General features: G+C 32.7%; 2 protein-coding genes across 2 annotated transcripts in view; one reads left to right on the top strand and one right to left on the bottom strand.

Moving 5' to 3' along the window:
• Nucleotides 1–24: 24 nt before the first annotated feature.
• Nucleotides 25–15,057, bottom strand: LOC114328548 (26S proteasome non-ATPase regulatory subunit 1). The gene is made up of 3 exons (XM_028277421.2): nt 13,465–15,057; nt 9,527–10,989; nt 25–212 (listed from the first exon to the last, which is right to left on the bottom strand). Exons 1-3 carry the CDS (start codon nt 14,961–14,963, stop codon nt 142–144), a joined length of 3,033 nt encoding a protein of 1,010 aa, XP_028133222.1. The 5' UTR covers nt 14,964–15,057; the 3' UTR covers nt 25–141.
• Nucleotides 15,058–19,848: 4,791 nt separating this feature from the next.
• LOC114328556 (hormone-sensitive lipase) overlaps nt 19,849–23,279 on the top strand; it is a 68,362-nt gene continuing 64,931 nt past the window's right edge. Inside the window, exon 1 of the mRNA XM_028277442.2 lies at nt 19,849–20,401. Within this exon, the coding sequence (XP_028133243.2) occupies nt 19,989–20,401 (413 nt within the window). The 5' untranslated portion in view covers nt 19,849–19,988. The remainder of the gene's footprint in view (nt 20,402–23,279) is intronic.

Raw genomic sequence — 23,279 nt, 5'->3', positions numbered from 1 at the left:
GATATTTAAATAAAATCTAGGATATACACAAACGCTAAACTAATAATTTAATATTAAATGTTAACAAAAGTCGTTTTTCGTATAATTACATCTATTTATAGTAAATTAAATGAAAAATTATAAAAATGTTAATGATGATATCTAATCTTCTGTCCATTCAAACGGCTCTGGAGGTTCTGGTTCCTTTTCATCCTCGCCCTTGGGACCAAAAGCTAGAACAAGAAAAACAATAAGTGTCGCTATAGTTATATTTATCGAGTCCGGCACTGGCAGTGAAACGGAAAGTTCGAAGTAAAATCGCTCTGATTTAAAGTGTAAATTATGTAGGAAATACAAATCCGAAAATTTAAACAACATCATCTCTTAGTTTGTGAGTGGTAAACGCCTTAGATTATGTGCATTAAAAGTCTATATATTGTAAGTAAGCAACAATTTTGATAATATCAATTTCATATATAAATAAAAGCGCAAAAGGTTTTTTTCTTCCACCGGGTCGACCGGAGAGGGGACCTTATCGCTTGCCAAGTGTAAAAAAATTTTTAGATAAAAGTAATTAATTTGCGATTAATTTGTAGAAAAAAGTACCTAATTTACGAAGCGGCCAAGAAGAAGTTAGAACTATAGACAAACATTGCTAACCAGATACAGGGCCGGCTTAATAATTAATAATAATAAATTAACAATTAATAAATAAACAAATCTGTTTTTCCATGTTTTAGTATTTTGGCATTTCTTCTCTTCATTTAATTAGGTATTTTACTAGTACATGAAGAGGAGTAGGAACGAGCATAACTCGTCACAAGAAGAGCAGGAATTTCTCAGAGAAAGCAAATTAGTAGCCAGATCACCTCAACATAAAGAAATGGTAAAACAGCCAGAACCCAGCATGGATGAAATCAAACAAATGCTGCGCGATCTTAAAAAAGACTTACATGAGGATATGGCACAAATAAAGAGAGAAATTCAAAATGACATCAGGGAAATGAGAGAGGACATAAAGGACACCAAAAAAGAGCTGCAGAAGAACCGAGAGGAAATGAAAAGCATGGCGAAGGAAATCACCCAAATGAAGGAAGAATGGACGAGAGAAAAAGAAGAACTACATAACAAAATAAAGGAAGTGGAGGACAAGATAGAAAGGATGGAAAAACAAAAAATTCGAAACAACTTAACAATAACTGGACTTCCAACGAATACCGATAATGAAGATACACTCGAAGAAGCTTTGGAAAAAATGTTTCAGACAGAACTCCTTTTGAAAACAAAGATACGTAGAGCGCAGAAGATAGGAGAAGATAGATGCATAGTCGAAATGGTAGAATGGAATGACAAAATAAAGATACTCCAAGGAAAAGCAAAGCTAAAGGGAAAAGACATTTTCATAGACTCGGAACTTACAAGAAATGAACAAAAAATCCAGAAAAATATAAGAGATATAGCCAGACAAGAAAAGAAAAAAGGTGCTATCGTAAAAGTGGGTTATCAGAAATTAGAAGTGAACGGGAAGAAAATGAAGTGGGATCATAGGTCCCAGAAACTCACAGAGGCAAACAAGTTAAAAAACTAAAGGCCGAAACGAAACCCAGAACTATGATGACGATTAGGCAAAGAAATTGGAAAAACGAGGAAGAAAATGAATTATCAGATATAATGCAAAAAACATACAAAAATAAAACAGATTATTGGCAAAATGAAGAGGACAATCAGGAAACAGAAGAAGAAACGGACTCTCGGGTGCAGAGAGCTGATTACTCACTCACCTTAAACTCTAAAATCAATTAAACTGAAGCGAAGCAAAACAAACCCAATAATACCTTTTATCTCAAAAAACGTTACAGAATCGGAGCTTGGAACGTCAGGACCATGTATGAAGCGTCAAGTCCAAGTTTTTGTAAATAGATGTCTACGTAAGATTCTAAAGGTATACTGGCCCAATATCATAACAAATGTAGCACTTTGGAAAAAAACCAAACAAGAACCCATCAGAACAACAATAAAGAGGAAAAGATGGAACTGGCTGGGACACACACTGAGGAAAGAAAATGCAGACATAACAAAACAGGCACTCAAATGAAATGCAGTAGGACGAAGAAGCAGAGGACGCCCGACCAAAACATGGAGGAGTACCGTTGAAGAAGACCACAAAAGTATGAAGAAAACCTGGGGAGAAATAGCAACCATGGCCAGAAATAGAGGAGAATGGAGAAGCTTAGTGGATGCCCTATGCTCCTTCACGGAGTAACAGGATTGGATATATATATATATATATATATATATATATATATATATATATATATATATATATATATATATATATACAGGGTGATCAACTTCTGTGACAAAGTCCAATATATCTGTTATTATAAAATATATGAAAAAAAGTTGTTAATAAAAGTGATAGATACCTTTAATGTACACATTTTAAAATTAGTGAGAAATATACAGGGTCCACCATAACACGGTGCCAAACTAAAGTTTTGTTTTTTTAAATGGAACACCCTGTATTTTATTCAAAATCTGGTTTCTCTACATTTTTCTGATTAAAAAGATATAACACTTGTCTAGGGTTATACTGAGTGTTTCAAAGTTATGAGCACTTTTATCAAAAAATCATACTGATTTGATCGCCCTGTATGACTCTAACAGTATAATATAAACTTATTTTTTTACTGCTGTTGACTGTCAATATTAAAGTAGTTTTGCAACAACGTGCAATTTTTTTATCACTACACAAATTGTATACAGGGTAAGTCAAAATGCAAATAAAAGATTTTCTTCATATTTTTAAATGGAACACCCTGTATTTTATATTACCATTGAAAAGTTCTTTCATTATACTTGCATATCTTTTAAATATTCCCTATACCTAAAGTTATTAGTTTTCGAGATATTTTAGTTTTATTGTCGATAACTCATAGATACGTTTATTACAGTAAATTAATTACCCATAATATGAGAAACCTCCAATGCGTTTGTTAATGATAATTAAAATTAGACTGCATTTCATTTTTTCTCCAATTTTATGGTAAATTATATACAATAACGACAATTTTATATTTACTAACAAAATGATATTAATTTTCCGCGAAGAAATGGAAACTATAAATTGCTGCAAGTTTTTGTTTAAGGTGGCTTTGAAATAATTGACACAAGAACTGTCAGATGTAAGATTTTAAATATCTGTACGTTTTTACTTTTGTTATTGATTATAATTGTTTGCCATATTGTTATAATTGTTACCCAACAATGAATTTTAGTCGTGAAGAAATGACAGACATGATATGGTTTTTAGGAGAGTGTTTCAAAAACTCATTAGTTGCCACAATAATTTATAAGGAATGGTGTCCATAGCGTCAGCAACCAACTAAGATAGCATTTGACAACTTATTTGACAGGTTTAATCGTACTGGCTCTGTTTATGAAGCAAAGGAAAAAACAAAATTCATTATTACGAATGAAAATTAATTAAATGTTTTACTGCCTGTTACAGAAAATCCTCATACAAGTATTCAAAATATTACAAGAGAGCAAGATATAGGTTATGGATCTATCCAGAAGATAGTCAAGAAAAACAACATGCACCCATATCATATACAAAAGAGTACAATTTTGTCAATGGTCACAAAAACAAATAGTTATACTGAGAGATTTTTTTGAGTTTGTCCTTTTTTTTTTGGAGACGAGGCAACATTCCACAAAAATGGTAGTGTAAACAGACACAATTTTCATTATTATTCCACAACCAATCCGTACTGTGCTCAGACACATAGTCAAACAAGATGGTCCTTAAATGTTTGGGGTGGAATCAGAGGCAATTACGTTATAGGTCCTTCTCTCTATGAGGAATCGGTAAATGGTGAGGTTTATTTAAATTTTCTAGTGAATCATTTACCTATTCTACTTGAAAATGTACCATTAAACATCCGCCAACATATGAGCCCCTGCTCACCACAACGCACTTCTCAACGATGAACTATTTCCTGACAGATGGATAGGAAGAGATGGGCCAGTTCACTGGCCACCCAGATCACCAGAATTAAACGAAGGTGACTTCTTTTTTTGGGGTTATAATAAAGACGTAGTCTATAGGGCACCTCCAACAATAGTTGATGATATGAGAGTAAGGTTTCAAAACGCCTTTCAAAGTGTCACACAACAAATGCTTACAAACATCTGTAGGTCTTTTTAAACTCGTCTCCAGGCTTGTGTAGACGTTATGGGAGGTCATTTTGAACACCTTTTATAACATAAGAGGTACGATGAACATTTTTTTTTATTTAATTTAGTTTTTTTAATAAATTAAAGTATTGTTATTAATAACTAAGTAATACATGTTGCTATCAACAATAAAACTAAAATATCTCAAAAACTAATAACTTTAGGTATAGGGAATATTTAAAAGATATGTAAGTATAGTGATAGAACTTTTCGATAATAATATAAAATACAGGGTGTTCCATTTAAAATTATGAAGAAAATCTTGTATTTAAATTTTGACTTACCCTGTATACAATTTGTGTAGTTATAAAAAAATTGTACATTGTTGCAAAACTACTTTAATATTTACAGTCAAAAGCATCAAAAAAATAAGTTTATATTACACCGTTAGAAACATACAGGGCGATCAAATCAGTATGCTTTTTTAATAAAAGTGCTCGTAACTTTGAAATACTCAGTATAATCCTAGACAAGTGTTATATTTCTAGAATCAGAAAAATGTAGAGAAACCAGATTTTGAATAAAATACAGGGTGTTTCATTTAAAAAAACATAACTTTGGTTTGGCACCGTGTTATGGAGGACCCTGTATATTTCTCACTAATTTTAAAATGTGTACATTAAAGGTGTCTATAACTTTTATTAACAACGTTTTTTCATATATTGTATAATAACAGATATATTGGACTTTGTCACAGAAGTTGATCACCCTGTATATATATATAGTTATATTTATATTTATAAAAACAATTAAAAGTTAAGATGTAAGAGTATACAGAAAAACAAGATAAAAAGTATACGGAGATGCAATATATGCAAGTAACCACTGATTAGTACTAGGGAAATTCATTTACACAGGAAGACAACAAAAAGACAATATCCAGAGAGATCATCATCATCATTGGCTCTACAACCCATGGTGGGTCTTGGCCTGTTCCAGAATCAGCTTCCATTCCTTCCTATCCTTCGCCTTGGTTTTTCAATTTCTTACTCTTAATACTTAATTCATCTTTCACCTGGTCCTGAAATCGTGCTCTGGGCCTGTCTCTTCTCCTCACTGCATCCGGTCACTGGCAATAAATGTGTTTCGACGGCTCCGCCTCATTCATTCTCTCTAAGTGGCCTAGCCACCGCAGCCTGTTTTTGATATATAGATATTGATAGATTTTGATAGATCTATCCAGAGAGATGAGGGGGTGCAAAAATCGCAAATAGGAGGCACAATGTAGAACTTGTACTACAATTTTGTATTCAAACAAAATATCAGAATAGGCTACAGATTACGCTACAAATGACCAAAGAATGCATAGAACAGTAACCAACTATGGAAAGCAATGAGAAGAATGCATATAACACAAAGACTGTATAGAGAAACAGAGGTGCAAATAATGTTAGGCAATGAAATAAAAAAAAAACAATCGCATCAACAAAAGGCCTCAAAAAGGGATCTATTCTGTTCTCATGATCATTTTTCAGTGCGTCACAGTTTTTCGATTTCTCTCTAATGCATTAAGTAAGATGAGACGGAAAAAGCGGTAGCTCCATGATTAAACAAAAAACTAATGCAGCATTACAATGGTTATATACATAAGATGTCTATTCCTAACCTACGTTTGATTCGTTGATATTTAGAATGCGCGTCTTTTCTAGCCAATCAAATACACGTATTACGAACATTTGACGAAAACTTCGTCCATTTTGGCCATTTTTTAGAAGTGTCAAAGAGTCAAGTGACGGTTATTATTCAGGTCAGTATTTTGTGTACCTGTCATTTTGAAATTTCGAATTCGACTTCCCTTGTGTTTCACAACGTTTTTGTGCATTGTTTTGTGTTTTGGTTTAGAGGAGGTAATGAGACTTACGCATAAGGAACGAGAAGAACTAACAAATAAGAAGAAAACTGAGATATATGGGATATGTGATGAGAGATGTATATCTAATACTCCAGGTCATTATGCAAGAAAAAGATCCATAGTAAGGAGACATAACTCATGGCTGAAGAACCTTAGGAACTGGTTTGGATGTAATAACAATGAATTATTTAGAGCCGCGGTTTCAGAAATAAAGATCGCTCTGATGACTGCCAACTTTTGAAGCGGAGACGGCACCTAGAGAAGAAGATAAAAACACAGTTTATGGATAGTTTTGTGTCATTTTTTAATGTTTCCATATTTATAAATTTAATTAACAATATTGTTTACTTTTTAATTTTATTCCCCATTATAAAAAATACCTACATGTTAACATATTGCGTAAAAATCAAATCTACTAAATTACTAATTACAGTAGAAACTCGATTATCCGTCAGGGCACCGGACCAAGGGTATGACGGATAATCGAAAAGACGGTTAACAGAACATTAAAAAAAATTAAAAATTTATAGTACAACTCTCAAATTTCATTTGTATGGTTTGTTTAACAATATAAGAGGGATTTGTGTTGGTACAATCGAATCAATTTAAAATATTCTGAAATCTTTGTTTGTTTTACTCTTGCTTCACATTTTGCAACGGCGGAATTTCTTAATCGGCGTAAGATCATGCAATCTACTTTATTGGCTTCTTCTTGTTGAGAATACCACTAGATGAATTATTGCATATGCGATGCAGCTTCTCTAGATTCTAGTATTGCATACAACAGTCAAATTCCAAGTCTGTGTCAGCTTCTGAATCTGTTTGGTCCGCCTTTGTTGCCATTTCAACGATTTCTTTATCTATCAGCAATGGATAGCCGTTTGTGTTCTCATCACAAATCAAATAAACTTTTTTTAAATTTTTTTACATCAAATTTTTGCTTATGTAGTCAATACAACTTCTGTATGTACCCTGTCGGTTAACAGAGGGTGACGGTTAATGGAGAGACAGATAATCGAGGTTCCACTGTAGTTTAATTCCACAAGCTTTTCACCTATGGCTAAGTACGATTCTGGCATCTGTCAGATTCGTCAATAATTACATGAAATAAGTCTCGACACACCCAATACAGTATATGACGTCATAATTAATGACGCACTGAAAAATGATCATGAGAACAAGAATATCACCTACACTTTTTAACATTATATAGATCAGGCTTTGAAAAGAAGGTATAGAAAATGCGAAACAATGGGCTACCAGTACAAGACACTGTATTACATTCACTACTTTTCACAGATGATTAATTAATTTTTGCACAAGACAGGGAGCACATGGAATATATATACACTAAGTATCAAAATTAACGCACCACCTTAAAAATGGGATATTTTTGATGTCTTGTATTTCCTAAACCTGTTGTCCGATTTTAGTGATTTTTTTAATATGTTATAGTTTTGTTCTTCAAGAATATCGATATAATAATATTGTTGCTAAACAGATAAATGTCATTGTATACTGGGTGTAACAATAGTGTGTTTTTCCTCAAAGTTTGGAACACCCTGTAGAATATTCTGGCGTATATAAAATATTGAAATTAAAACTCAACTGTAGACTGTAGCCTTAGGCTTTCTTAACATTATGCTTTCTTATTCATTCGCTTATGTTGGATAATAAAAAAGTTAGGTACTTTAACAACTAGCAACGTTCTTCATCAGTACAGGATGTTTCTAAATAAGTGCGACAAACTTTAAGGGGTAATTCTGCATGAAAAAATAATGACCGTTTGCTTTATAAACATATGTCCGCAAATGCTTCGTTTCCGAGATACAGGATGTTGAATTTTTTTCTTACAAACTGACGATTTATTTATTGCCCTAAAACTGGTTGAGATATGCAAATGAAATTTGGTAGGTTTTAAGATGTAGTTATTGCGCATTTTTTGGCATACAATTAAGAATTTTATATTCACCATTAGCGTGCATACGGGTAATATGACCCGTATGCATGCCAATGGTGAATATAAAATTCTTAATTGTATGTCAAAAAATGCGCAATAACTACCTCTTAAAACCTACCAAATTTTATTTGCATATCTCAACCGGTTTTAGAGCAATAAATAAATCGTCAGTTTGTAAGAAAAAAATCAACATCCCGTGTCTCGGAAACGAAGAATTTGCGGACATATGTTTATAAAGCAAATGGTCATTATTTTTCATGCAGAATTACCCCTTAAAGTTTGTCGCACTTATTTAGAAACACCCTGTATTGATTAATAACATGGCTAGTTGTTAAAGTACCTAACTTATTTATTATCCCACATAAACAAATGAATCGAAAAGCAAAATGTTAAGAAAGCCAAATGCTACAGTTGAGTTTTAATTTCAATATTTTATATACGCTAAAATATTCCACACGGTGTTCCAAACTTTGAGAAAAAACACACTATCATTGTTACACCCGGTATACAATGACACTTACCTGTTTAGCAATAAAATTATTACATCTATATTCTTGAAGAATAAAGCTATAATATACTAAAAAAATCACTCAAATCGGACAACATGTTTAGGAAATAGGAGACCTCAAAAATGTCCCATTTTTAAGGTGGTGTGTTAATTTTGATGCTTAGTGTATGTTAAGTAAATTAAAGGAAGAATATGAGCTATGTCTCCATAGCTCATATTCTCCATAGCTCATATTTAAAATAAATATGTATAAGACTGAATATTTATATACATATTTGTGATTTGAAATTAAATTTAGAAGAAGAGACTATTAAGAGTTGTGCTACTTATAAGTATTTAAGGTCAATGATAACCCAAGATGGAACTTGTATGAAAGATATAGAAATGAAAATATGTAGTACAGAGAAAACAAGCAACGAAATCACCCCATAGAGTGATATGGAACAACACTCCATAACCTAACCAAAAGACTAAATTGGACCTAACCAAAGAAAAAAAAGATCCGTCAGAGCATAGTGATGAATATTACCCTGCCCTATATAGAGCGGAAATATGGTTAATGGCAAAATCAATACGAAATAAAATAAGAACAGTTAAACTGTATTAAAAGATGTCTACAAATACAAATTACCAGAGAGAATAGAATAAGAACAGAGGAAATATGGAACAGAATGGAAGTAGAATGCTCAATTACAAAAAGGGTGGAAAACAGAGCCGTGCAGTGGTACGGCCATGTACAAATAATGCCAAACAGAGTCAGGGGCAGGAGCATGTCAAGTGGTACAAAGATTGCCAGTGCACAGCTGGCTGAAAAGAGCATTGGACTAGGACCCGCTGGGACGAAAAAGGAGAGAAAGACCTGCTACAAGATGGAAAACATACATAGGAAATGCTATGATAGATAGGGACCTCAGAGAATGTGACTAGGGTCATACTAGTATCAATTCAATAAATAATATAAAGGCTAATATTTAGAAACATAACATACCTGCAACAGGTTCAACCAGTTCCTCATCTCCAGGCTTCAAATTTCTCACCATGATTATTCCTCCAATAGAAACATCTTTCATCGAAACATGTTGATTGCTATCATTAAGTGTAATCACCTTTAATTGTTGCCTCATAACTCTAGCAGGATTCTGTAAAACTTCGAAGTTTGGTTCAGGTTCTTTCTTCTTTTCTTCCTTTTCATCCTTCTTCTTATCATCGCCAGTAGAAGTAGATGCTTTCTTGTCATCTGCTTTTTTATCTTTATCTTTGTCATCAGCTTTCTTTTCATCCTTTTTATCTTTCTCTTCAGACTTCTTCTCCTTGTCTTCTTTTTCTGTTTTCTTGTCATCTTTGTCTTCATCTACTTCCATCTTTTCGTCACGATGCTTTCTTTCATGGTCTCTTCTACGTTGGCGGGCAGCAATACTTAAAACGGCAGTAGTTACCTTTTCTCTTTCTTCTCTTTTCTTTTCTTCCATTGGAGCTGGATAAGCATATAGACTAGGTTTGGCATTGGATTTGAAGTCTAATTTGGGCATCTTCAATTGTGCATTAAGACCAATCACACATGTTGGAGTGAATGCTAAAGCTAAACAATGTGATAGAGGGAACCAGTACCAGTACTGAGTGAACACCAGTGTACCAACTACAGCTAACATATTTGTGTGGCCAGTTCTGGACTGTAGCGACAAAGTTACATTTCTTCCACCTGCATCGATGATTCCTTGAGCTAAGATAGCTCCAAACTTGGCCATCACATCTTCGTGTTTGTTGGAAATGACTTGAGCATATGTCTGTCTGAAGAATGTGACTTTGGGGCAAGTTTGTTCAGTCTGTTGAATTAAAATCATAGCAGAAGCAATGAGAGCACCCTGTCTTACGAAGTTTACAGGATCAAACATAACCATAGGTTCGAGAAGAGCTATAGCTTCACGTAGACCAGTTCCTGCACATGCAATACCAAGAGCCATAGCAGCTCCATAACGTACATGTGGATTGTAACTCTCAGCTAGAAGGGATACTACACTAGGACATTGTTCAGGAGTTCTGAATAACAGAAAACCTAAAGCTGTAACTGCAGCTCTTCTAACATCATCGTTGACATCTGACACAGCTACATGAAGTAGTTTTCTAATTGCTTGGTTGTGTCCAGTACCACAATATGCCATACCCAAAGTATACATTCCTGATCTTCTGAGGATAGGATCTTTATCAGAGGTAAGTTGTTGAATCAGTGGATCTGCTTCTTCTAATCTACCATACATGGAAAAACTAATACCAACAGCTAAGCCTCTAAGAATTTTCTCATGTTGACTCTCTTGTGCGTATGCAACCATATCCATAATTGTGGTAGAATTACTTGAACCCAACATTACCATTCCCATTGCAATACCAGCTGCTTCACCAGTATTGGCATCATCTTGGTATAAATTGAATTTGAGTTGTTCATAAACATCCTGTCTGTAACAGAAGAAAATTATAGCTAGAATAAATATTTAAAATTCCAAGACTTAAAATTAATAAATGAAACATTGTAACCCTTCTCATATATCAAATGCAGGGCAATTATTCCATATTGCAGAATATCGAGAAGTCTTTGCAATGGAAATCGCCAATGTAGGACAATTCGGATATAGCATGTGAAGAAGAAGAACCTCTCTCAGATCAAGGATAGACTGATTTTTTACCTTCTGCTTGAATATGATGGGTATAACTTCAGGCTTTTTGGTATTAAGTTATTATCTGTACATCTTCATAAAAATTTAATAAAATTTTGATGATGTATCAGTTTTTCCTATAGAATTTCTAATCTCCTAATATTTTGAATAACACTAGGCCCATACCGGTTTCTTAATATTGTTGTGAAGCTATCTTTTGTGGCATGTTAATGTAGTTTCGCATTTTTATTAGGAATAAAATTTACTTCAGAATACTTTTCGCACAATTTTACTTTAGAATAAGTTCATTTGATGTTTTGTTCTCCACATTATGTTCCAATGTTTAATTCATTAATGTTTTGTATTTTGAGAATGGTTTCCAAAGTGGAAAAGACTTAAGTTCTTTAACCCTCTCATGCATTGAGTCCATTCCAGTGGATAGATGATTTTAACTCCAAAAAATATATTTTAATTCTATGAAACTTGTGCAAATGCATGAAATCCCTTTCAGTGGACTCTAATCAAGTAACTACTACCGACATCTACAATATTTATTTTGAAAGTCAAAGTTTATTTATGTTAGTATCTATAAATCACCTGACCGCCATGGCCACCTGTGAATTGCCTGAAATAAGTGCTGGTAGTTTCTATGGAAAGGCAAAAAAAGGTAAAAATTAGTCAAACATTATCATTTCTATCACAATTCTGTTATGAAAACAGATAAACAAATGAAACGAAAGGGTAGGGGAACTTCATCCATTGCAAGTATTGAAAATGGCAATATAATTGTTTCTAAGTGACTAGACAACAAGACTATTTACATTGGTTCTAATTGTGCTGGAATAGAACCTCAGAATAAAACAAAACGCTAGTGTAAATCTACTAAGACTAATATAGAAGTGAACAGACCATTTTTCAGTTTTATAACAAAAACATGGGAGGAGTAGACCTGATGGACCAGTTGTTGGCCCTGTATCCTCTAAGGAGAAGAAACAAACGCTGGTAAATAAGAGTTTTTATGAATTTTGTGGATGTTCTTGTTGTAAATGAACGGATTTTGTACAGCTGATTCCTAAAAAAACTGATACGACTCTTAAAGCATATTTTGTAGAAAATTGAGCAGTGTATTTTGAAGGATAAATACTTATTATTTACATACTGTCACTGTCACTGCCAAATTTTAAAATTTGTCAGATATAACTTATACATGCTAACAAAGAACTAAAAGCAAAAATTGTAACGAAATTAGAAGATGGTTGGTCACTATCTGCCATAAAGAACCATTTTAACGTAAGCAGAACAACAGTTTTTAATATTAACAAAAGATGGAGAACAAGAAACTCTCGAAAGAAAGCAAGGTTCTGGAAGACTAAAAGTATCTACCGCTTATGAAGATCGTACGCTTTTGGAGAGGTTAGAAGAGAATCCTTTTGAAGATGCGAAAACTGTATTCGCAAATAATATCGAGTTCGAAATAATATCAAAATTTAGACCTTAATAATTATTACAATTTATGAATTAACATATTTCATGTAATCAGTTGTTTGTTTGTTTATTTTATTATTTGTGTGTCATAATAAATACTATATAATGCTAAACCAATCAAATACACTGCTCAAAATGATCAAATCTTACTAAGAGTCGTATCAGTTTTTTTAGGAACCAGCTGTACAAGAAAAACGGAAATCCAAAAAAAGATCTGCTTGAATTTAAAGCAAATATTGCAAGAGCATTAATAAATTTGGGAACACAGCAAGAAAATAAACGAGGTAGACCTTCGACTGGTACACCACCTCCCATTTTGAAGAAGAAGAAACCGAATCATCATCACCCCCTGAAATTAGACAAAGTAATTGGGGGCACCAGCCACAACTAATTGATATACCAAATGCTCGAAGATGTCACTCTAAAGCTTGCAAAAGAAAAACAAAATACATCTGCAAAAGGTGCAACGAGCCGCTGTGTCCATTGTGCTTTGAATATTTTCATACCAGTAACAGATGCTTCCACCATTCTGCAAGTGCATAGTGACACTAGAGTGGACGGACTATTTTTTAAGGTTTAAAAAAATTTTTATGTTTTTACACTTACTTATACTATTTTCTAATGTTAATTTCTAATATTTCGCAATAAAATAATTTTTCTACGAAAAAATAAATTTTTCCATAAAATTATGCATGAGAGGATTAAAAGGTTATCATTTCCAAAAACAGAAAACTGGTAAATAAGGATCAATAATAATTTAATGATACATACTAAAAAAAAAGTAATAACTTACCTATGAGTGCCCATAGCAGCCAAACCTAGACCAAGACAACCTCCATGTCTCACCATCTCATTCTGTGCATCCTTAAGTTGTCCAAGAAGGTAATCAATGATATTTGTACCATGGTTGGCATGTATAAGACCAAGAGCATAAAGGCCGCCCCCTTCGGAATAACCTGAGCTGGGTCCAACTTCTTTCGGCAAGTAACTTTGCATTAGTGTTAATGCTTCTTGTTCATGGCCTCTATGAATAACTCCTAGCGAGGCTGTGGCTGTAAGTTTGGCCCAATTCGTTGCTCTGGCTAACCATTCTAAGTTATCTCTTAAAAATTGATCGCTAGTAGTACCACTATGCATAAATGCGTTTGCGATTACAGTAGCAGTGTGGCAAATACTAACTCTGACAGTCTCTTTTGTTTGTTTAAGAATCAGTAGATCAGCATGATTTGACCTGATGAGGAATTGAAGGTGCAGTTCTATAGAGACCTCCCCTGAGAGTATAGTATGAAGTTTCTCAATTCTTTTCTGATGTTCCTTATCCTGATCAGACAAACTATCCAGAGATTTTTCTTCTTTTAATTTTTCTTCTTTTGTTTCTGTAGATGGTTCTCCAGTCTCGGTTGACATAGCACCCTCTCCTTCACCAGAAGGCTTTGGCTTTGCTTTTTCTTCCAGCAAAGATGGAACTGGTGCTGTGGCTCTTAATGCAACTAATACTCTTTCCAAAAACTGTTGAGTAGCTGACTCATAGAGATCAAAAGCAATTTGATATGCCATAAGTTCAGTATCCTCCTTGCCAGTTACAAGCCTGTCTAAAATTTCAGCCACAGACAATGGATCATCGAGGAAAATTAAGCACTGGCACATATTAACGTAATCAGGTGTAACCAGTCCTCTATAAAGTCCAACAAGAGATCTCAAAACAGTGTTTCTAAATGCTCGATTTTGAATCAAACTCATCGCTACTTGAAATGCATAAGTCAACATGCTGATAATATCATCAGACTGAGTAATAGATGACTCAAAGATATCCATTCGTCTGGTTTCTAGAGCCAGGCCCATAGCTTGACGATATTGACCATCATCAAGACACCTCTGAAACATTCGATTAACAATAGCTTCAAGGCGAGAGTCTATGGGTTTGGCATCTGCCAATCCTTCAGCTACAGCAATACGTTGCTGAGTGTAATAGTCGATACATTTAGCTAGAATAGTTTCTACATACTCACTCCGGGCATTGACATCAAAGAGATCACCCGCACCAAGAGCATAAGTTAAAGAGTCTTCAAAAGCGCCTAAATGGTAATATACCTTACTTGCCACAAGTGCAGCTAACTGGTGTTGCTGGAAAACTTTGTCTTCATGCAAAATTTCGATTTTTTCGATAGCTTCTGAGATCTCCGGCCAAAACTCACCCACTATGGAATCTAGTTTCTTCAGTGCAAATACTTTTAATTCTGGTCTTGGTTCATCCAAGAGGGAAATAATTCCCGCTGCAGATGTGATATTCATCTTGGGCACTATTTAATTCCGAAAAATGTAATTTTTAAACTTTCACGTCGGAAAAACAACACAGTCATTGAATGAATGCAATTTTTGATGTGGATATTCACTTCAATTGTCATTTGTCATTTAGTTTGTCATGTCTGTCATTCATTTCTATTAGATGTGGCAACACTGCCCAGCTGTCAAATAGAGGGCCGATTTATAGATATAATAGTCAGTGGGCCTAAAGCGATAGGAATTGAATTTAAGACATTATTATATAGGGTGTAACAAAAATGCAGGTCATAAATTAAATCACAGATTCTGGGACCAAAAATAGTTCGATTGAACATATCTTACCTTAGTACAGATGTGTACATAAAAAAAGTTGAAGTTACAAAATGAAAATCGGTTTTTTCAAATATATCGAAAACTATTATGGATATATTTTTTATTGAAAATGGACATGTGACATTCTTATGACAGGAATATCTTAAAAATAAATTTTACTCAAATTTGTGCACCCCATAAAAATTTTATAGGGGTTTTGTTCCCTTAAACTCCCCAAACTTTTGTGTACGTTCCAATTAAATTATTATTGTGGTACTATTAGTTAAAACACAACGTTTTTGAAACTTTTTTGTCTCTTAGTACTTTTTTGTCTCTTAGTACTTTTTTGATAAGCCAGTGTTTATCGAGATATTTTGAATATTTGTCGAATCCACCACATATTTTATATGATTAAGTACGATAATATACGCTCTGAGCTTCGCTGGTGGCGCTCCTAGCGGATTACTAATTCAACTTTCACCGGTAATTTTTAAATTTATTATTTAATTGTTATCGCTTAAAATTTACAACGCAAAAAAGTAATTAAATTGTAATCGATTTTTTTAAGATTTTGCTAATCATTTTGACGTTCTATTGATAAAATATGAATTTTTTACTTCGGATACTTTCACAATTATCGTGTAGATGGCGCTAAGATTTTTAGATTAAATTATAATTACATATTACGGAACATTAAAAAAACTTAAATTCAGTATTTAAAACGTAAGTATATTTAAGGTAAAAATATATACCACATCAGCTTTGACTAACTAATATTTTTTATAATTAATGTTTTTAATTTTAATTTTAAATTAATCACTTTGACATTTATGTCAAATTTCCGGTAAACGTTTACAAACTTGCCACTACTGGCGCTCGCGAATTTGTAAATATCCCCTCTACGTACGAGCTCACAGCGTATAGACCTCTTAATAATCAGAAAATTTTACATTTTTAGGAATATTTTGAAAAATATTAAAAAAGCAGACACATCTCGATAAATGGTCGCTCATCAAAGAAATACTAAGAGGCAAAAAAGTTTTAAAAACACTGTGTTTAACTCATAGTACCACAATAATAGTTTAATTAGAACGTACACAAACATTTGGGGGGTTTAAAGGAACATAACCCCCATAAAATTTTTATGAAAATATATTAAAAAATAAGCTGAATCTCGATAAAAACTGGCTTATCGAAAAACAGAAAGAGGCATGAAAGTTTTATAAACATTGTGTTTGACTAATGGTGCCACAATAATAATTTAATTGGAACGTACACAAAAGTTTGCAGGGGTTTAAAGTAACAAAACCGCATAAAATTCTCACGGGGTGTACAAATTTCAGTGTTATTTTTTTTAAGATGATCCTGCCATAAGACTGCCACATGTCAATGTTAAACAACTACTATTTGTAATTAATTAGGTATCACCTTTCCATGGGCCTGTCTTTTAACGCCATCTTCTTGCTTGGTCAGATATTTTGGGAATCCTGGAAATATTTTTGGAACAGTACTTTCTCTATAAAGGGAAGTATTTTCTTGGAAAAGTATTAAAAACCAACATAATGCTTAATGATTTATGTAGAAAAATATAAACATACATACGTAGTAGGCCTTCTATTCATTGTTGCCAAATTTCAATATTCTGGCCGTGTGTGCATATGTACGTCATCAGTTAACACCAAAACCCAAAACCACCAAAACCATTACCAAAACCATAGCCACCTTTACTTTACAAGCCATGAAGTTGAAACTTGGCAACATCTAAGCGTAGACCGGTTAATTCTGACAGTTCTCATTTATTTTTAAATGTTTTTAAATAATATTCACTGTATTTACAGAAAAACTCAAACATTTTACAATATTTCGTGCTCCAAATTATGAAGAATATTAAAAGGTATGTATTAAGATGATTTTAGTTCAATATAATATATTTTTATATTATATATTTTATAGTATAATATATTTTTATATAAACTTACGGGCATATAGAAATGCGTCCACTTAAAATTTTTGTCATTTTTGATGTCTTATATTTACTAAACCTGTTGGCCGATTCAAGTGATTTTTTTAATATGTTATAGCCTGACGCTTTAACAATACCGCTGTAATAATATTGTTGCTAAGCAGTTAATTTTTTATTGTATAACGGGCATTTATAAAATAGTGAAATTAAAACTCAACTATAGCCTCAGGTTTTCTTAACATTCTGTTTTTTATTCATTCGCTTATGTTGGATAATAAAAAAAAGTTAGCTACTTTAACAACTAGATAATATGTCTTTTATCAATACAGGGTGTTTCTAAATAAGTGCGACAAACTTTAAAGGGAAAGTAACAAAATGCAAAATTTTGACCCCTGTCAAAACTTTCAATGTATTTTAAATGTAATCATTTCTTTCGAATCTTGAAAAATCTAATAAGTATTTTTGAAAAATTTAAACGCAGAATGAAAGATTACTTTATCACCGAGGGCCGGAAGTCCCTTAGAATGAATATTCCATAGGGTGATGCGAACTTTGAGAAAAATAAGACAGTTTAATTCGTACACCCGGTATATATATACAATGAAAATTTACTTATTTAAGTAGCAACAATATTATTACAGGGGTATTGTTAAAGAATCAGGGTATAACATTTAAAAAATCAATTTAAATCGGCCAACAGGTTCGGGAAATACGAGACATCAAAAATGACCAAATTTTTGAGTGGGCTGATTTCTATGCACGCAAGTTTATATAAATTTCTTTAAGTTTGGTATTTTACATACGGCATACCTACTTATAATTTTTGTTTTTGTAGATGCCAAGCCGTTGCTGTGTGCCAGAGTGCAAAAGCAATTACGATAGCAGTCTTAAAAAGAATAAACAACCAGAAAGCACTTTTTTATTTCCAAAGGATCCAACGCTGCGAGAACTTTGGTTACAGTGTATCCACAGGAAAAATTTTGTTATTGGAACATCAGCGGTAGTATGTGCCAAACATTTTTATTCTGATGACATCGAGAGAGTTAGAGAATGGGTAGATAAGGAAGGCAACAAACATGTAGAGAAATTAACGAATCCTAAGTTAAAACCTTCTGCAGTTCCTCGCATTTTTCCAATTCAGGATGTTTCTAAATAAGTGCGAAAAACTTTAAAGGGAAAGGAACAAAATGCAAAATTTTGACGCCTGTCAAAAATTTCAGTGTATTTTAAATGCAATAATTTTTTTCGAATTCTGAGAAAACTAATAAGTATTTTTGAAAAATTTAAACGCTGAATGAAAGATTACTTTATTACCGAGGGTCGAAAGTCCCTTAGAATGAATGAAAGGTTGTTTTTGAATGACATATTTGAAACTAAAAATCACACTAAATTTTCTTAATTTTTCGCCCCTGTAACTTATTAAAATAAACATAGAAGTTTTCAGGGACTTTCGGCCCTCGGTCCTAACGTAATCTTTCATTTTTCGTTTAAATTTTTGAAAAATACTCATTAGTTTTCTTAGGATTCGAAAAAAATTAATCCCATGTATATTCTTGTTATTGGTTTTTTTTTTGTATAATAAACGTTACTTACAAGGAAGTACTTTTAATTTTATTTTGTACAAACTTCTAATTAATAATATTTTCTTGTTCGACTCAAAAAATACTATAAATTTTACCAGAATTTCTACTTTAAAATTGTGTTTTCAAAAACGGTAGTCCGAAAGTCGGACTACGCACGTCATCAATTGCGATGTTGCCTTTTTCTCTTCATGGCTTGTAAAGTAAAGGTGGCTATGCCAAAACCTTTTTACAGTCAGTCATATGCAGGGTTGCCGATTTGTACATAATTATCAGATTTTAACATAATTTTTATGGCATTCTGATAATAAATATTTTTTTAACATAATTGATAATTTTAACATAATTTTATACGGATAGATTTGGCAATAGAGTTTAGTAAATTTTCAAGAATCCTTCAATTTGTTTGCATTTGCATTTACTAGCTTGCGACTTGCGAGACATTCAGCAGATACAGATATCAATTTTATGACCACTTTTATATTTGATTTTGTAATGTACCTACCTGAATAGTGGATACTATTGAGGATTGTGGTTTTCATATAAAAAATATCATTAATATCAAACTAAGTAACCTATGGATTAAAAAAAATGAAGACAATTGCTCTATAAAAAGCCGAGAAAATACATTTTTTAACGTAAACCGATTTTGAACTTTGAGTGATTTTTATGATGAATGATGATTATTATTGATCATCATATGATGACGAAGGTAGTTTATTTTTGAATACTTGTACCTTTAATAGAAGTATAATAAAGTATCATTTTTTGCAATGTGATAGCAAAAGAAGTAAAAAATAAAATCAACCGAAATTTGACGATTTCTACCGAAAAATTAGGAGCAATTCTACTGAAATTTTGTCCAAGGTATGTGCCTTGTGACAGGGGTTGGCGATAAAAAAATTTAACATAATCTTTGGCAAAGTCTGATAATTTTAGCAACCGCTTAACATAATTTCATATCGTGACATCGGCAACACTGGTCATATGTCATTTACAACGACAATTGACATTAATGACCCACTCAAAAATGACGTAAGTAAATAAATAAATTGTCATAAATTATTAAATTAAACGTTTTGATTTTAAACAAACATTATTTAGACACAAATGATCAGTCACTGTGGATAGAAGTAAATTAAATTATTATCTTTGATTCAAATAAACGTCATAACAAAAATGATTGATTCAAATAAAGAAAATCAAGACGATATAAATACAGTAGAAAATCCTACAAAGAATGTTGCAGATACAGAAAATATACCAGTTACTGAAAGAGCTTTAAAAATTAATAACTTAGTAGAAATGTGCAAAAGCAATGCAACTTTTTTCGCAAGAGATAACACTGAAAACGGTCAAAGACTCTATCTGTCTTTTCTTGCCATGGTGGATGTTGTAGACAGGATTCAACCAAAGCTTATTTCTATAGAAAGTCAAGTACATTTTTTTGATTTTGATGAAAGTGTTCCGGGAAATGGATACAGAAGTTTTCTTATTGTGATTGATGGAGCTATTCAAATGGCTGTTGAGTGTTCTGAAAAAGTGTTACAGAAAAGGGATAGTACGTTTTTTCGTAAAAGTACTTTAACTAAGTAAGTTTTTATTTTAAATTTTCATAAAATTAACAGATTATAGTCTTGAGATTAATTTATACTTAGTAGAGCACATTGCAAAAATGCAGGAAAAAGTTGTATATTTATGGATTTTATGATGTTTTTACTACTTTTTTCTTATACTTTTATTTGTACTCTGTTGTTCTGGTAGATATTTCGATTGTCTTGACTATTTTTAGAGATAGCTACCTTGTATACAGTAAGTGAATAACATTGTTTAGTTTGACACTGTCAGGTGCCTTCTTAATGTCCATGTAACAAATATTATGCTGGTTTGTTGTATTCTGGTGATTTCTCTTGCACGAGGCAAGACTCGTTAGTCTCTGTTAGGATATCTTTTAGTTCAAACCTCAGTTGACCACATAACATCACATATGGCATCACATCACTTAGCATCACATCACTTTACACATATGGCATAGGATTGCATTCTTCCGTTTCACACTTTCTGCATCATGATTCATTTACCTTACCTAGTTTGTATAGGTGATTTGTTAAACAGCCATGTCCAGTCTCCATTTCAGTGACTGTTTATTGAGGTTCATTAAATTATTAATCGAGAGTTTTTTATCAATATTCTTGATTATCGTTTTAGACTGGATTTACCCTTGAGTGGCTCTCGATTTCTTTTGATGATTTCTTATCAGCCAGTTCTGAACCTCATTTTTCATAGTCTCTTTAGTGATGCTATCAACAGGTTCTAAATCCCTTCATGAGCCTCATCCATATTAAAGATACTTTGCAATTCCTCACTTGATTCTCTTGGCTTTGGGATCTCAATTTATGATTTCATCAATGCAGGCCACCAAAAAAACAAAAACTTCAACAGTATATTGACCTATGCAGTAAGATTTATTATGATAATTATATGTTTGCCCAAAGACTCTTAATCCTATGGGCAGTTTTAGATTCATCAGTGAACCATATTAAGTCCCAATTCATATTTGGGACTTTTTGTTCTTTAGATGGTATAATTATGTTAAGCTTCTCTGTAAAGATTAGTTCTGGTATCATCATATACTAGTTCATCATAAAGATGTATTCCTCAAGTATAGTCCCACTAGTGTTTGTGTGGTTATTCAATACACAATTTGTCCTCTGAGATTGCAAAACCATCTTTTTCCACCAAAGTATTGAACCATAAAATAACTGTTGGTCATAATATCACTGATGTGTATAACCAACAGATGAAGTACCTCTGGTGTTATCCCCTAGGTTTTGCCTAAAAACTTGTCTGCAGTTTCAGAAGAGTCTCTTAGTCATGTTGGTTATATTGTTAATATAAGTGTTCTAATTGAGTTTGGAATCTATTGTCCGTCCCACCTTGACTTTACAGTACAGGTTCTTATGACCAACAGTGATGCCAAATTTAATCAGAAACAGGTTTGAAGGAAATATACTTTTTTCTATAGGATAACTATAAATAACGTAGGAATTAATATTATTGACATTTTGTGGCTGTCAGGGGTTCTAAAACATTTTTGTTTTCGAAAAATGATTTTATGTGAATAAAATAAAAATAATTTTGTATAAAACATTTATGTAATAAAATAATATATTTAAGCGCATAAATATGTTAAAACTTTATTAATTAATTAAGGTTAATTTCAGGTTGAAAGTCAGTCGTCTTTTTTTCTTCTTTTATGGCCTTTGGGAACTGCGCCCATTTAGCTAGCAAATCAGTTGTTAAGAATAACAATAAACTGCAATTACCATCCAAATTTTACAAATAAGCAATAAGTTACTCAATCCCATGTTATGTATCAGTAATAATTGTAAGCTTATTCGATATTTTTTGTTATAATTTAATTTAGGTGAACTGGCCATCAATAATTTATTTATTTATTTTCAACTATTCGTGGTGTGCAAGTACTTGGAAGGGAAACGAGAAACGACCGTGCGCGAGTCGCGGAGAATATTTCAACTATCTTAAATAATTCATATTGTCAATTGAAATTGTCAAATTGACGTATATTTCATACCTTCTGTCATTGAAGCAGAAAAATTATATATTGCTCCACAATATTGATATGATGTGCAATTATTATATAAAGGTAAATTTAATTAATTGTATTTTGCTTGCAGTACTGCATTTTAATAACTAATTTTATTTACTACATCTTCTTCTTCTTCTTCTTCCTTTATTGGGTTATATCCCTCGGGATAATTCGCCCAGCTTACACCAGGGAAATACTCTTGTCTTGCTCTGGGCAGTCGAATATTTCCAAATATATATGTTAAAGCCTCAATTTTTTTTTTTTTTTTTTTTTTTTAATATATATTAGCAGGAACATCTTCGTATAGGGCCAGATAGTCCCTACAGGAAAGGCAATATTATACCATAAGGGTTAAGGCTTTTATCATTTGGAGGTCCAATATTTTTTTATATCTTTATCTTTTTAATTTTTTTAATTCAAATTTGGGAATTGATTAATTTATAAATTAAGTTTGGCTAAGTTAAGGAATTTAAGGATCAGGTTAATCCTACGTGGATTAAGGTTGGACATAAGTAGGCAAATTTCAATGGGAGTAGGGATATTTGTCTTGGCTAATTCTTTATATAGGTCAAAATTGGGTGACATATTTATAGGGCACTCAAAAATCAGATGATTTAAGGACCCAACTCGGCCACAGTCACAATATGGGTCATCTTTTACTCCTATCCTGAATAGGTGAACTGGAGTAGCACAATGACCTGTCCTCATTCTAATAATGGTGGTTATATGTCTTCTGTCTTGGTATGCAAAATTGTGGTACCAAGGGAGTTTATCTATCTGACCTACAATTTTAGAGTAAAATGAATTATTTCGATTTTTCCCCTGCCATTCTTGCTTCCACTGATTCCAGATGGAATGCT

The sequence above is a fragment of the Diabrotica virgifera genome, chromosome 3, assembly GCF_917563875.1.
Source record: "Diabrotica virgifera virgifera chromosome 3, PGI_DIABVI_V3a".
Lineage (NCBI taxonomy): Eukaryota > Metazoa > Arthropoda > Insecta > Coleoptera > Chrysomelidae > Diabrotica > Diabrotica virgifera.
Note: the sequence above shows the minus strand (reverse complement) of the source record. Positions and strands in the feature narration are given on the sequence as shown.

Excerpts from the sequence above, each read along its gene's own strand:
- LOC114328548 (XM_028277421.2), bottom strand. The coding sequence starts at position 14,963 with ATGAATATCACATCTGCAGCGGGAATTATTTCCCTCTTGGATGAACCA. Across the intron at positions 10,990-13,464 it reads GCTGCTATGGGCACTCATAG|ACAGGATGTTTATGAACAAC; the intron begins GTAAGTTATTAC and ends CTTCTGTTACAG. Across the intron at positions 213-9,526 it reads ACTGGTTGAACCTGTTGCAG|CTTTTGGTCCCAAGGGCGAG; the intron begins GTATGTTATGTT and ends TTCTTGTTCTAG.